We start from the raw sequence: 16,635 nt of genomic DNA on the forward strand, positions 1-16,635 counted from the left end.
CTGATATTCTAGAAGCAGAAGGCAAAATGGAAATTGAAAGAATCCACCAATCACCTCCTGAAAGAGATTCCAAAAGGAAAACTTCCAGGAATATTATAGGCAAATTCCAGAGCTTCCTTTTACCCAGCAATGCCATTATTGAGTCTACATCCCAAAGCAATCCAAAAAGGGGGGGGGGGAGGAAAACTGGTTTAAACACTTATAGTTGCTCTTTTTGTGATAGCAAAAAATTGGAAATTGAGAGGATGTCCATCAATTAGAGAATAAACAAGTTATGGTATATGAATGCAGTGAAATATTATTGTGCTGTATTCAGGAGGACCTGAGTTCAAATCCAGCCTCAGACACTTGACACTTATTAGTTGTGTGACACTTTGCAAGTCACTTAACCCTCATTGCCCTGCAAAAAAAAATACTATTGTGCTATAAGAAATGATAAACAGATGGATTTCAGAAAAACCTGGACTTACATGAATTGATGCTGAGTGCAATGAGTGGAACCAAAAGAACATTGTAAAAAGTTTCAACAACATTGTGTGATAATTGACTATGATAGATTTAACTCTTCTCAGCAATACATTGGTCCAAGACAATGCCAGAAGATCCATGCTGTCTCTCAGAGAGATGGCACATGGTCTCAAGGAGCATTCCAAAGACATACAAAATTTACACTGTCCTAAGATGAAGGGCAGGCATCAAGAATCAAGGAGAGCGCGAGTCCGGGAGCAGCAGTCTCACATCTAACTCAGAACTCCTCGCAGCCTGACCAGCAACCTAGATTTCCCCCAAAATGGCAACTACTCTCAAGGATCAGCTGATTCTGAATGTCCTAAAGGAAGACCAGGTTCCCCAAAACAAGATCACTGTTGTTGGGGTTGGTGCAGTTGGCATGGCATGTGCCATCAGTATCTTAATGAAGGATTTGGCTGATGAACTTGCCCTAGTTGATGTCATAGAAGACAAACTAAAGGGAGAGATGATGGATCTCCAACATGGCAGCCTTTTCCTCAAAACGCCAAAGATTGTTTCTGGCAAAGACTACAGTGTGACTGCAAACTCAAAGTTGGTTGTCGTTACTGCTGGGGCACGTCAACAGGAGGGAGAAAGTCGTCTTAATTTGGTCCAGTGTAATGTGAATATCTTTAAATTTATCATTCCCAATATTGTTAAATACAGCCCTAATTGCAAGCTGCTTATTGTTTTCAATCCAGTGGATATTTTGACATATGTGGCCTGGAAGCTAAGTGACTTTCCTAAAAACCGTGTTATTGGAAGTGGTTGCAATCTGGATTCTGCCCGTTTCCGTTACCTAATGGGGGAGAGACTTGGTGTCCATTCTTCAAGTTGTCATGGATGGGTCCTTGGGGAACATGGAGACTCAAGTGTTCCTGTATGGAGTGGTGTGAATGTTGCTGGTGTGTCTCTGAAGAATCTTTATCCTGCTTTGGGAACTGATACTGATTCAGAGAATTGGAAGGAAGTTCATAAACAGGTGGTTGAAAGTGCTTATGAGGTGATCAAGCTGAAGGGCTATACTTCCTGGGCCATTGGATTGTCTGTGGCAGATCTGGCAGAAAGCATTATGAAGAATCTTAGGAGAGTGCATCCAATTTCCACCATGATTAAGGGCCTATACGGCATTAATGAAGACGTCTTCCTTAGTGTCCCCTGTGTCTTGGGGCAGAATGGCATTTCAGATGAGGCGAAGGTAACCCTGAACCCAGATGAGGAGTCCCGTTTAAAGAAGAGTACAGATACTCTTTGGGGAATCCAGAAGGAGCTGCAATTCTAAAGTCTTTGAATGTGCTGCCACTTTACTGTCTAGAGAACATGACACTGGTTAAGGGATTAGGTATGATGCGCTTTTCATGTAGGTCAAATCTTTCCTCTGATTAGTGACACCAGAAATATAAAACCTATGAACACACTCTTCCTAACGTTAGAAATGGGGGAATAATACAGTGTGGCTACTTGTAAACCCTGTTTGCCTAGTGATGCTGGATATGTACAGTCTGGAAGTAGTTGTTGTTAAACAGAGCCAGCACTGGCTCTCCAAACTCCCCCCCAGGTATATGACTGCCTGCCTTGTAGGTGCTGTAGGTTCTAGTAGGTCCAGAAGACAACATTCCTGGACATGAAACAACATACAGTAGTAAAACTTTGATGCATTGATTACCTTTGTGTTCCCTTCCATTAGGGCTCTCCAGCATGGCCCCATGTATCACCCTTCCAGAGGACCTGATTTTATCTACCTATCTCTCTCTCTCTCTCTCTCTCTCTCTCTCTCTCTCTCTCTCTCTCTCTCTCTCTCTCAATAGTTGTAAATTTCCATATTATATAAAAAAATCTATGTACAAAGGTGCAACTGATTCCTCAAGTGTCATACAAACCCTAATACTGAATAAACAACAAATAACTGATCAAAAAAAAAAAAAAGAATCAAGGAGAGAGAGGGCAACTAGGTAGCACAGTGGATAGACCACCAACCCTGGAGTCAGGAGTACCTGAGTTCAAATCCGACCTCAGACACTTAACACTTAAAAGCTGTGTGACCCTGGGCAAGTCACTTAACCCCAATTGCCTCACTAGAAAAAAAAAAAAAAGAAAAGAAAAAAGAATCAGGGAGAGGAAATCCCTGGAGGGTTTGATCCTTCTTTGATAGAGGTGGGTCATTAAATATTGATTGCAGCCAATTGGTTAGCATCATTCAGTTCCATTAGTTGATATGACTTGAGTGTGGTCTGTATTAAAATGAATTCTACAGATGACACCCACACAAGTTGCCTAAGGAAAAGTCCATTATCTAGGTATTGTCCTTCACTGAGCTAAACAAAAGAGTCTATCTCCATTCTTTATTTTCCCATGGGCTTGGGGGCAGCAAAGTGGTACACTGGATAAAGCACTGGCCCTGGATTTGAGAGGACATGAGTTCAAATCCAGCCTCAGACACTTGACACTTACTAGCTGTGTGACCCTGAGCAAGGCACCTAACCCTCATTGCTCCACAAAAAAATAAAAAATAAATAAAAATAAGTATTATCCCTTGGGCTTGTCCTAGACAAGATTTGCTGAAATTAATTAAGAACTAGACTTTCTGGAGGGGGGGGGATAGAAAGGACTGAAACTGATCTTTGGGTCCTGCCAAGAAATCCTTTATTAATAATTATTTTCTCACACCAGCTAGTGTTCCTTATTCCCCATCCCTGTCTGGACAAATTTCTTCACTTATGCCACCATTGGCTCCAATAGCTGCTCCTCAGTTTCTCTGTATGGTTCTTAAAAACAGAGTGCTCAGGAGTGGAGCCAAGATGGTGGAGACAAGACATTAAACACACAGAACTCCTGATACAATTACCCCCAAAACAGCAATAAAAGAACCCCTGGAGCAAAAAAACCCACAAAAATATGGGCTGAGATTATTTTCCAGCTGTAGATATATTAAAGGGGGCTGTGCTAGGCTGTGAGTAAAGTCCAACCCCACAATCATGCCAACAGAGACCCCAGGCACACCACACCAGAGGAATTTAGCCCCAATGCATCTAAATCAGCTGCAGCACCAGAGTCTTCTGGAACTGAGCATGCGGTTGGGTGAGAAGGCTGAACAGCTGGCCGGGGGAAAAGTGAAGGGGTATCAGCCGGACCTAGGGAGGAATTCAGCTGTCCCACCCCAGCAGGAAACCAGGAAGAAATCCTGAGCAGCGGGAGGCCCAGGTGGGGAAGGGGTACAGGCTTGTTGAAGCTAAAAACCACCACAGCACTCTGCTGGCTGGTTAACTAGCAAGTTGGCTTGAGGTTATCTTCAGACCAGAGAACAGGCCAGGCAAGAGAAATACCTGCCCTCCCTCAAACCAAAACACCTGGGACCCTCTGAATCTGGGGACAGGAGGGCCCCCCAATGGGGAGTTAAAAGTCAAGTAAAAATGAACAAGCAAAGAAAGTTCAGAACTATAGAACATTTCTTCAGCAACAAGGAAGATGAAGGTGCACCCTCAGAAGAGGAAAACAACCACAGGGCCCCTATATCCAGAACTTCCAAGAAAAATATGAACTGGTCTCTGGCCATGGAAGCTCTCAAAAGGGACTTTGAAGAGAAAGTAGGAGAGATAGAACAAAGATGTAGAGAGAGGGAGGAAAGAATGGAAAGATAAATGAGAGCAATGCAGGAGAGTGATGAGAAAAAAGTCAACAGCTTGAAAAGTCAAATGGAAAAGGAGATACAAAAGATGTCTGATGAAAATAATTGCCTAAGAATTATGATTGAACAAATGGAAATTAGTGACTTCATGTAAAACCAAGACACAGTAAAGCAAATCCAATTGAATGAAAATAATAGAGAGCAATGTGAAATATCTCCTTGGAAAAACAGCCATCCTGGAAAATAAATCTAGGAGACATAATTTGAAAATCATTGGACTACCTGAAAACCATGGCCAAAATAGGAACTTAGACATCATCCTGCTAGAGATTGTCAGGTAAAATTGCCCTGATATTCTAGAAGCAGAAGCTAAAATAGAAATTGAAAGAATCCCCCAATAACCTCCTGAAAGAGATCCCAAAAGGAAAACCTCCAGGAATATTATAGCCAATTTCCAGAACTCCCAGGTCAAAGAGAAAATATTGCAAGGAGCTAGAAAAAAGGAATTCAAATACTGTGGAGCTCCAATAATGATAAAGCAAGATCTAGCAGCATCTACATTTTTTTTTCTTTCTTTTTTCTTTTTGTTTTTGTTTTTGTTTGTGAGGCAATTGGGGTTAAGTGACTTGCCCAGGGTCACACAGCTAGTAAGTGTTAAGTGTCTAAGGCCGGATTTGAACTCAGGTACTCCTGACTCCAGGGCCGGTGCTCTATCCACTGCACCACCTAGCTGCCCCTAGCAGCATCTACATTAAAGGACCGGAGGGCATGGAATACGATATTCCAGAGGGCAAAGGAACTGGGACTACCGGCAAGAATCACATACCCAGAAAAACTATCTATAATCTTTCAGAGGAAAAAAAAAGAAAGGAACTTCAATGAAAAAGAGAACTTCCAGGCATTTGTGATGAAAAGACCTGAACTGAATAGAAAATTTGACTTTCAAATACAAGACCCTGGAGAATTATAAAAAGGTAAACAGGGAAAAGAAATCACAAGGGATATTAAAAGGTTAAGTTGGAGGGGCAGCTAGGTGGCACAGTGGATAGAGCACTGGCCTTGGAATCAGGAGTACCTGAGTTCAAATCCAGCCTCAGACACTTAACACTTACTAGCTGTGTGACCCTGGGCAAGTCACTTAACCCCAATTGCCTCACTGAAAAAAAAAAAAAAAAAAGGTTAAGTTGGGGCAGCTAGGTGGTGCAGTGGATAGAGCACCGGCCTTGGAGTCAGGAGTACCTGGGTTCAGATCCGGCCTCAGAGACTTAACACTTGCTAGCTGTGTGACCCTGGGCAGGTCACTTGGCCCCCAATTGCCTCACTTTAAAAAAAAAAAAAAGGTTAAGCTGTTTACATTCATACATGAGAAAATAATACTTCGAACTCATAAGAACTTTTTCAGTAAGGAATTAACAGAGAACACAGGTCTGAACTGAATATGAAGGGATGGTATTTATAAAGCATTTATTCTTTGTGTATCATTGTTCTTTGTGGAGCAAACAGGGTGGGTTGTCTTATGTCTGGGGACAAGTGTGGGCTCTGGGCCTCCTGGGCCCAGGGCTGGTGCTTTGTGCACTGTACCACCTAGCTAACCCATGATGACATTGATAAAATAGGGTTGAGGCGTAGGAGGAATAGACTGGGGGAGGGGGAAGAGGAGAGGGGGACTGGGGAGAGGTAGCTCACATGAAGGAAATAAGAAAAAAGCTTATGGAGGGGAGGGGAGAAGGGGGAAGGAGGTGGGGAGCAAGTGAACCTTACTATCATCAGAATTGGCTCAAAGAGGAAATAACATACATACTCAAACGGGTATAGTAATATATTTTTGCCCTGAGGAAAAATGGGAGGGGAAGGAAATGGGCGAGGAGAAGATGGGAAGGAGGGAAGGGAAGTTTGAGGGTTGGAGCTATAAAAAGCAAGACACTTTCGAGAAAGGTGAAGATGTCTGCATAACAGCACATGTATGACATGTATTGAATTGCTTGATTTCATAGGGAGAGTTGAGGAGGGAGGGAGGCAGAAAAATTTGGAAAACAGAATTAGCACAAAGACCTTAACCTCATCAGAGTGGGCTCAAGGATGGAATAACACACACACCCAATTGGGAAGAGTAATCTATTTAAACCTACAGGAAAGTAGGAAGGGAAGAGGATAAGGAGGGAAGGGTGAATGAAGAGGGGGTAGAACAGAGGAGGGGGCAGTCAGTAGCAAAACACTTTTGAGGAGGAATAGGGCAAAATAAGATAGAAAATAGAGTAAATATCATTGGAAGGGAATAGGATGGAGGAAAATAGTTATGATGGTTGACTACAATGTCAAAACATATGGTACCTACTCTGCTGGGCTATTGTGAAGAAAATTCTTTGTCAAGTTTAAGGTATTATATAAAAGTTATGATGAACAGGATGCTATCAGAAAAACCTGAAAAGACCCACATGAACTGAAGCAGAGAGAAATGTACTGTATAAAAAATAACAGAATTAGTGTAAGATGATCTGCTCGGAAGCATGTGGTTATTTCAGCAAAGCAATGATCTATATTAGAATTATATTAATTCCGAAGGATTTATGAAAATTGTAATCCATCTACAGAGAAAGAACTGATGGTATCTTAAAACAGACTGAAACACATTTTTTGACAATTCCTTGATCTGAAGTTTTGTTTTTATCTGTTTTCTCTCACAATCTAGCTAATGTAGAGTTTTTTCCATGACTACTCATGTATAATTTATATTGAATTGCTTGAGTTCTTGGGGTGGGTATGGGAAGGGAGGGAGGAAGAGAAGTTGGAACACAAAGTTTTTTAAAAAATTGATGTCAAAATTTGCTTTTACATGTAATTTGGAAAATAAAAATCTAAAAAACAAAACAAAACAGAGAGCTCTGTCTCTGGAAGCTGCTAAATGTGCCTGTCCAGTTGACTTTCTGTCTGACTATGCTGGCAATCCCATTTAAGCAGTATGGTCAACAACACCCAAGGAATGCTAGCCTTGGAGTTTTCTTTACCCTTTCTGGTCATGTCCTCTTACATTCACTGAACTAATGACTGTGTAATTGGGAGATTTCTGCCAGTCCCCAAAGAGAAGACTCCCCATGATCAGGACGAGTCAGTCCACAGGGAGAAAAGCAGCATCCCTCCAAGTACCCACATCACCCTCTTCTTCTTCCTCCATAATTGTAGGGCTCTTCCTCCAACTTATTCATGGTGTGATACATGAAGCCATCTCATCCTAACCATCTCACTATGCCAAATGTTGTAGGAATACTCTAAAACTAGCACCTTTCTTAGCTCAGGTCAAATATTGGGACAAAATGAGGCACTTATGATTCACTCTACATTTAACAAAAGAGGTTTTATTTTGCCCAAACACAGCAAGGATATACAGTAAGGATACAGCTGGTACTTTTCTTCAGCTTTGGAAGAACTTGGAATCCATCTGATAGTCCGATATGATGACTCAATATTTTGGGGCACCCACCTTGTCTGAGAGGCCCTGAGTCTTCATGGTTTGGGCTTTTTATTGAATCTAGTCCAGAAAGCTGCAAGATAGAAGCTGGAGCTAATCAGGTTTTGTGGGAGGGGAGGTGCTACAGTTTATAGAACCCAGGCACACAGTCAGGAAGATTCATCTTCCTGAGTTCAAATCCAGCCTCAGACATTTAATAGATGTGTGATGCTGGGTAAATCATTTAATCCTGTTTACTTCACTTTCCTCATCTGTAAAATAGGCTGAAAAAGGAAATGGCAAATCCCACCAGTATCTTTGCCATGAAAACCCCAAATAGGGTTATAAAGACTCAAGACTGAAATGACTGAATGTCATATACAGAATATTATGCTATCCCTGGAGAAAATTGTTGAGTCTAGTATGGCAAATATGAAATAAATGTAACTATTAACATGTAGCTATAGACATATAATATATATGTATATATGTATATATAAACACAAAATATACCATAAAAGTGCATTAGCAAAATGAAAAAAAATCTTAGGGAGGAAAAATCATTCTAAGTAGACAGATGAGTGAAGGTTTCATGACAGAGGTGGTATTTCACCTGGGACTTGTATGTGATGATATTGAAAGGAGGGAAAGAAGGCATTCAAGGTATTTATAAAGCTGTGAGGAAAGGCATGAAGCCAGTAAAGCATGTTATTTGCTAGCAGGTAAAGGTTGAACAATCTAGTTTGAATGAATGATGAGAAAAGACTAGAAATCTGCAGTGTCACTGGATAGCAGAACATCTTGATACCCAATTAAAGGAATTTGAACTTGAATTTATTTAGTAAGCAATAGGGAAACATAGAAGACTTTTATGGTAGGGAAAGATACAATCAGGTCTTTTCATAAAGAAGATTATTTGGGCAATGTTTACGCAAGATATATTGAAAGGATGTAAAACCAGAAGTAGGAAGACCTATTAAAAATTATGATAAGCAAACAGGAACTAATGAGAGCCTAATAGAAATGGGAATGTGCAGGAGAAAAGATTTATTTCAAAGGTAAGAGTGATAGGACCCACCAAATCATTGTAAGCAGGAAACAAGAAAAGGACAAGAATCATTTACCCAACTAGTTTATAAGATCCTTGACAGAATGTTTGTATATCTTTGATCACTATTACCTCATATTACCTGAAAGAGTCCTGTGCACATAGTAGGTGATCAATTAAGATTGGATGAATGGATTTTTGATTCATATTTTCCCTTCTTTCTCATCCATTTCTCTATGTGGTCAAACTATCAAAAAATTAACAATTATTTATCAAGAATATTACTCAAAGTTGTGGAAAAATTGGAATGCATTGTTGGTGAGTTGTGAAGTGATCCAACCATTCTGGAGAGCAATTAGGAACTATGCCCAAAGGGCTATAAAATTGTTCATTCCCTTTGACCTAACAATGCCACTATTAGGTCTTTATCCCAAAGAGATCACAAAAAAGCGAAAAGGACCCACATGTACAAAAATATTTATAACTGCTCTTTTTGTGGTGACAAAGAATTGGAAATTGAGGGGATTCCCATCAATTGGGGAATGGTTAAACAAGTTTTGGTATATGAATGTAATGGAATACTATTGTGCTGTAAGAAATGATGAGCAGACAAATTTCAGAGAAACCTGAAAGGACTTATATGAGCTGATGCTGAGTGAGATGAGCAGAACCAGGAGAATATTGTACACAGTATCAACAACATTGTGTAATGATCAACTGTGATAGACTTAACTCTTCTCAGCAATACAATGATCCAAGACAATGCCAAAAGACTCATGGTGGAAAATGCTCTCCAAATCCAGTTGCAGATTGAACCATACTGTTTCTCCATTTTGTTTTTGTTTTTGTTTTGTTTTTTGAGGTTTTTCCCTTTTGTTCTGATTCCTCTTTAACAATATAACTAAAGCAGAAATATGTTTAATGTCATTGTACATCTATAACCTATATCAGTTTGCTTTCTGTCTTGGGAAGGGGGAGGGAGAAAAATTTCAAACTAGAAATATTATAGAAACAAATGTTGAAAACTATCTCTATGCATAACTAAAAAATAATAAAATACTTTTATGATAAAAAAGAAAATTTCTCAAATACTCTCCCCCTTCTAAAACAAAAGTCTGTTCAAGTATCATGCCTGTCTCCTGGGGTCAGGAAGACCTAAGTTCAAATCTTGTCTCAGATACTTAGTTGCTGTGTGACCCTAGGAAAGTCAGTTAACCTCTGTCTGCCTTGGTTTCTTAATCTGCAAAATGGGGTTAGTAATAACATTTATGTCTAAGGGCTGTCGTGAGGATAAAATGAAACATTTGTAAAGTACTTTGCAAAACTTAAAGCAGCATATCATTATTATTTTGATGATGATGATGATGAGAGATCTTAAAAAACATAAGCCTACTGTAAGGACTATGACATTCAGTTGTTCTTATAGAAGAGCACAAACTGCAAATTTCCCAGAACCCAATTTTTCTTTTTGAAAGCTGTCAAAGCAGAATCAGTGACTTTTAAGTGTCTCAAAGCTATTTCTGCAGTGTTTCTCTCTTTTCAGAAACATCCCATATAGACATAGTCATTTGGCTTCCAACAAGGAGCAGAAGAGACAATAGAAGAAAAGGTTTGCGATGTAATCATTTTTTTTAAAAAGAAGAATATGTTTTTAAGCAACAGTCACAGAAATTCATCATACTTGGGGGTGGGGGGTGCAAGGAGTGGGGGGATAGTGTGTGTCATCAGCTTTGTGGTTCCAAATAAGAAAACTCATGCATTAAACATTGCAAAAGGAAGTAATACAGCTTGAGTTCAATCTGTAATTTGTGAGCTATCACAGAGACTGTGGCTTGGCACTACTCAGAAATGTTCACTGGATGTCATTGTAAAAGGTTTGTGAGGACTCTCCAAGGACCAATTAAAGGAGTGGAAAACTCAGGAAGATTGTTCACCAGTAAGAAAAAGCAAGAAGAATGCTGAAAGATGAGTACTGCTTTCTACTTTTCCTATTTGCCCCATAATCAGAAGACATCACATCCTACCCCTTCCAAAAAAAGGAAGTCAGGAAAGAAAGAAGGAAGGAAGGAAGGAAGGAAGGAAGGAAGGAAGGAAGGAAGGAAGGAAGGAAGGAAGGAAGGAAGGAAGGAAGGAAGGAAGGAAGGAAGGAAGGAAGAAAGAGACAAAAAGGAAAAAGAACAGAAAAAGAAAAAATACCCCCTTAAAGCAAATACATTCAGTCATACTACTTACAAGAAAATCCAGGCCACCCTAACTTGGAGACCATTGCTCTCCTTGCCTCATTCCCATTGTTCCCTGATTTTTGTTGTTTAGTCCTTTCAGTCATACCTGACTTTTCATAAGTCCTTTTTTTTTGGGGGGGGGGGTCTTGGCAAGGATACCAGAGTGGTTTGCCATTTTCTTCTCCATCTCATTTTACAGATGAGGAAACTGAGTCAAACAGGGCTAAGTCACTTGCTCAGGGTCACACAACTAGTAAGTATCTAAAGCTGAATTTGAGCTTAGGTCTATGTGATTTCAGGCCAGGAAGTCTATGTACTGTGCCACCTAGCTGCCCACTGTTCCCAGATACTTTTTCATAAAGATATTTGGTATTTTTTAATGCTCCAAAAATACTTGTACTTTATACCTTGCAGAGTTGCTGTAAGGAAAGTGCTTTGTAAAACTTAAAGTCATTCATAAATGGGAGTCAGTACTTACTTCAGTCCTACCAACTCTGGTTCATAGCATTCTTGAGCAACATGTGACTCATAAATAATGGAATAAGAGTCATAGGATCATAAATCTTGGAGCAGAAAAGGACCTTAACTGTTTAGGTTTCAGAATTAGTCAGGTTTGATAGAGAAATATTGAATGCCAACTGTTTTGTTCAGTCATTTCTGCAATGTCCAACTCTTTGTGACCGCATTGGAGTTTTCTTGGCAAAGATATTGGAGTGGTTTGCCATTTCCTTATCCAGCTCACTTTACAGATGAGGAAACTGAGGCAAACAGGGTTAAGGGACTTGCCCAGGGTCACCCAGCTAGTAACTCTCTGAGGCCAGATTTGAACTCACAAATATGTCTTCCTGACTTCAGGTCCAGCACTCTTATCTACTGTGCCACCTGGTTACTCTGGTATCGCAGGGTACTGGTTTATAATTTATGGAGGATAGAGACTGGAGCTGTGACTTCATTGGTATAAGAAAATTCCAAGTAAGGAAACTTTATCTACTAATCCAACTCAACACTTTATCTTTAATTTGTGGTCTTATATGTGAGGGCCACCAAAACCTGGAAAGTCTACAGTTGCTCGCGCCACCAGAAGGAGAGAAACCAGAGAGACTGAGAGAGCTCTTGTTCCGGAAGAACCTCTACCTCCCTTCAGGAAGCATTCAATCTTTCCTCCCCCAAAAGGGGAGTTCCTTAAAAAACTGCCTATGGAAAGTTCTCCTTCTGACCTCAGCAGCATACGTAACTTCAGGGTGGGCCAGATGTGGCCCCTCCCAAATGAGTTAGCTAAAACTCCAATAATAATTTTTACCACATATATATTTGTCTAGAGAAGTAAAATGATTTGCCTAGTAATATACCTATGATGTGTCAGAGGAAGGAGTTAAACCCACATTATCTTGGCTTTGAGGCTAGCTCTATCCATTATACCATGTTGCCTCACATAATTTGTGTGGGTATATACACACATAAATATACACATATACAATATATATGCACATATATACATATATGTATATGACACATACATATATATGAACATGCTTCGAACTCTGATGTGTACCCATGATCTCGGTGATGTGGGAATTTCTTCATTTAATGCAAATTGTAACCCATAGGTCAAAGGTTATAAGATAGAGATGGACAGGATTTTAGAAATCATCTCATTCAACTACCACACATTGCAGCTGAGGAAACTGAATCTCAGAAAAAGAACTTATTGGGTTTTTTTCCTTCAAAAATTTACATTTATTTGATCCAAAAAAAAGGGAAAAAATGCAAAGGGGTTCATCCCTGAAAACCCCTTCCCTCCAGCTCCCCTTTCCCCCATCCCAGAGAGCAGGATCCTAAGAGCTAGGCTTAGAATTGCTCAGGTCCTCTATCTCCAAATCTAGTGGTTTATTATACCCCCTTCCATACCTTCTCAGCTTGTTTTCTCATTTTTGTCCATATCTTTATATAAATCCTCCCTGGAGGATCCACCACAAATGCTAGAGACTTTGTTCAAGCCCTCTTTGGTGGATCCCAGTGTAACATGCAACAAAGCTGGAAGTTATCCTTTATTCACACTCTATAACTAACTCACATCCTCTTTTGGTTATTTATGGCTTTGATGCGTTTTACAACCCATTTATTATCTCAAAAATAATACAATATTACAGTACTTAGCACAGTAGCTGGCATATAGTAGGCATTTAATGCTTGTTGATTTGCCTGGATATTATCATCTCCAAATATCTCTTCTAGTCTTTATAATGACATGGAGGTAGTCCTATGTCCTCTATGGATATTCCAAAGGAGCTTAAGCTCTGATCATCCCTACCAAACTAGAAGGTCTTTAAATATGGTCTCAGTGAAAACCTGTGTTGTGTATCTAGGAAGTTGTTTAAGTAAGTAGAAAGAGACTCATCAATAGCAGATTAGACACCAAGTGAAAACTGTTTTGTCCATAATATTATGTCAATGCCTTAGAGGCAACCAGGTAGTTCAGAGGGCAAGAGTGAACTTTGATTCAGGAAAACCTGGGCTCAAATCCTACCTCAAACAATTGCTACTTATGTGGTTGTCAGCAAATTATTTAACCTCTCTCAGCCTCAGTGTCCTCATCTGTAAAATGGGGATAATAATAGCACTTACCTCACAGAGCTTTTGGGAGGATCAAATGAGATAATATATACTGCCCTTTGCAAACTACATAAATGTGACGATGATAATGATGATGGGGGGGAGGGGAGGATGACCTGTTTGGAGATACCTGGAAGTCATTTATACACTCAAGCCATTTACATTATTATATACCCCAAAGCATGAGAGGTAAGACTTCTGGGGCAGAGCCAAGATGGCAGAAGACAGGCAGGGAGCTTTTGACCTCATGACACAATCACTCCAAAAAACATCCAAATAATGCCACAGGACAATTCCTGGAGCAGCAAAACTCACGGAAGAATGTACTGAAATCATCTTCTGACCAAGAATGGCTTGGAAGGTCAGAAGGAGGGAGCTGCTGTGCTGATACAGGAGTGGAGCCCAACCCCACAGGCACCCTGACACAGATCCAGTCCCAGGAAGGCTTCACCAGAGAAGGAGACACCCAGAGCCTCTGAATCAGCTGCAGTGCCAGTGTCATCTAGAATTAAGCGCACAGTCTGGTAAGAGGGCTAAGCCCTTGGCAGGGAGGAGACTACAGGGGTCTATGCTGGTGCTGAGGCAGAACTTGGATTTTTCACCCCTGCTGAGAACCAGGAGGTAGGCTTGAGTAGCAGTGGCCCAGGTGGGGGAGGGGCACAGGCTCCTTGGAGCTGACAACCACAGAAAGCTGGTTGATTAGCAAGTTGGTCTGGGGTCATCTAGAGACCAGGGGAACAGGCCAGGTGAGGGAAGAACCTGCTTCTCCTTAAATCATACCACCTGGGACTTCTGAAGGTTGGGATACTGCAGCCTGGAAACAGTGTCCCACTTTAAAAGGCAAGTAAAAGAAAGGAAAGATGAGTAGAGAGAGAAAGGTGAGGACCATAGAGAGTTTTTTTTAGTGACAAGGAAGATGGAGGTGCACCCTCAGAAGATGTCAACATTAGGACCCCTATATCTAAAGCTTCCAAGAAAAATATGAATTGGTCTCAGGCCACAGAGGGACTTTGAAGGTAAAGTTAGAGAGGTAGAGAAAAAAATGGAAAGAGAAATGAGGGTGATGTAGGAAAGACATGAGAAAAAAGTCAAAAGCTTGCAAAACCAAATGGAAAAGCTCTCTGGTGAAAATAATTGTCTAAACATTAGGATTGAACAAATGGAAGCCAGTGACTTTATGAGAAACCAAAACACAATAAAGCAAATACAAATGAATAAAAAAAATAGAGGGCAATGTAAAATATCTTCTGGGAAAAACTGCTGACCTGGAAAATAGGTCCAAGAGAGATAATTTGAAAATTATTGTTCTATCTGAAAACCATGATCAAAAGCTTAGACATCATCTTCCAAGATCTTCTCAGGGAAAATTGCCCTGAAATTCCAGAAGCAGAAGCTAAAATAGAAATTGAAAGAATCCACCAATCACCTCCAGAAAGAGATCCCTAAAGGAAAACTCCTAGGAATATTATAGCCAAATTCCAGAGCTCTCAGGTCAAGGAGCAAATATTGCAAACTGCCAAAAAAAAAAAAAAAAGAATTCAAGTACTGTGGAGCCCCAGTCAGGATAACACAAGATCTAGCAGCTTCTACATTAAAGGACCAGAGGGCATGGAATATGATATTCCAGAGGGCAAAGGAAGTGGGATTACAACCAAGAATCACCTACCCAGAAAAAATTATTATAATCATTCAGAGGAAAAAATGGGACCTCAATGAACAAGAGCACTTTCAGGTATTCATTATGAAAAGACCTGAACTGAATGGCAAATTTGACTTTCAAATACAAGGCCCTAGAGAACCATAAAAAATTGGAGTTCGGGGACATACCTGGGGTCATGCAGCAAGTGACTGTCTTGTGTCTGAGGACAGGTTTGGGCTGGGATCCCCCTGGGTCCAGGGTGGATGCTTTGTCCACTTTGTCACCTAGCTGCCCCATGATGACATTAGGGTTAAATTGAGGGGTGATAGGAATGCACTGGGGGAGGGGGAAGGGCAGAGGTGAAATCCCACATGAAAGAAACAGGAAAAGGCTTATGGAGTGGGGGAAGAGATGGGAGAAGAGCAGGGCAGTAAATAAATTTTACACTCACCAGGGAAGGATCAAAGACTTTAAACTCATCAGTGTTGCCTCAAGGAGGGACTAACTCACACACCCAATTTGGTGGAGTATTCTATTTAATCTGGACAGTAAATGAGCCTAACACTCATCAGAATTGGCTCAAAGACCTCAATTTCATTAGAATTGGCTCAAAGAGGTAATAATGTACACACTCAGTTGCATGGAGTAATCTCTCTAACCCTGCAGGAAAATAGGAGGGGAAGGGGATAAAGAGAGAGGGGCAAAAGAAGGGAGGGCAGATTGGGGGAGGGGACAGACAGAAGCAAATCCCTTTTCAAGAGTGATAGAATGAAAGAAGATGGATAATAGAATAAATATCATGGGGAAGGGAATAGTCTGGAAGGGAAACAGTTAACAATAGTAATCATGAAAAAGAGAAAAGGGGGAAAAATTGTACAAAAAATATTTATAGCACCTCTTTGTGATAGCTAAGAATTGAGAATCAAGGGAATGTCCATCAATTGAGGAATGATGGAAGAAGCCATGCTATGTCATTGTGGTGGAATGGTCTTGTGCTATAGGAAATGACAAACGGTATGATCCCAGAAAAACCTGGAAAGACTCATGAACTGATGTATAGTGAAGTGAGCAGAGCTGGGAGGACGTTGTGCATAGTGACAGCAATATTGTTCTATGAGCAATTGTGAATTACTTAACTACTTTCAGCAATGCAATGATCCAAGACAATCCCAAGGGAACTCCAAAATGGGGTCACAAAGAATTGGATATGACTGAAAAAGACTAAAAATTTGTTTTGTTTGATTATACTTATTAATTGTTTGTAGGAGTTTTTATTTGAAGATAAAGAAGAGTAATAGGAAGATATAGAAGTTAGTAATAGCAGTGGAAGACAAAGAAGAAGAAGAAGGGGAATTGGAGGAGGAGGAAGCAGAAAAGAAGGGGAAGGAGGAGAAAAAAGAGGAAAGGGAAAACAACAAAATGATGCTGATGATGATGAAGAAGAAGAAGGAGGAGAAGGAGGAGGAGGAGGAGGAGAAGCAACTCTAGAGGCTTTTCAAAAAGGAAAAGAAATATGCGGGGAACAAATTAGAA

The 16,635-nt window shown here is 40.4% G+C and overlaps 1 protein-coding gene across 1 annotated transcript; it reads left to right on the forward strand.

Annotated features, from left to right (window-relative positions):
• The first annotated feature begins 717 nt into the window (after positions 1-717).
• On the forward strand, positions 718-1,956 carry LOC122726052 (L-lactate dehydrogenase A chain-like). The gene has a single exon (XM_043963490.1). It carries the CDS (start codon positions 791-793, stop codon positions 1,790-1,792), a length of 1,002 nt encoding a protein of 333 aa, XP_043819425.1. The 5' UTR covers positions 718-790; the 3' UTR covers positions 1,793-1,956.
• Positions 1,957-16,635: the final 14,679 nt, after the last annotated feature.

Source organism: Dromiciops gliroides, chromosome 4 (genome assembly GCF_019393635.1).
Source record: "Dromiciops gliroides isolate mDroGli1 chromosome 4, mDroGli1.pri, whole genome shotgun sequence".
NCBI classification, from domain to species: Eukaryota; Metazoa; Chordata; class Mammalia; order Microbiotheria; family Microbiotheriidae; genus Dromiciops; species Dromiciops gliroides.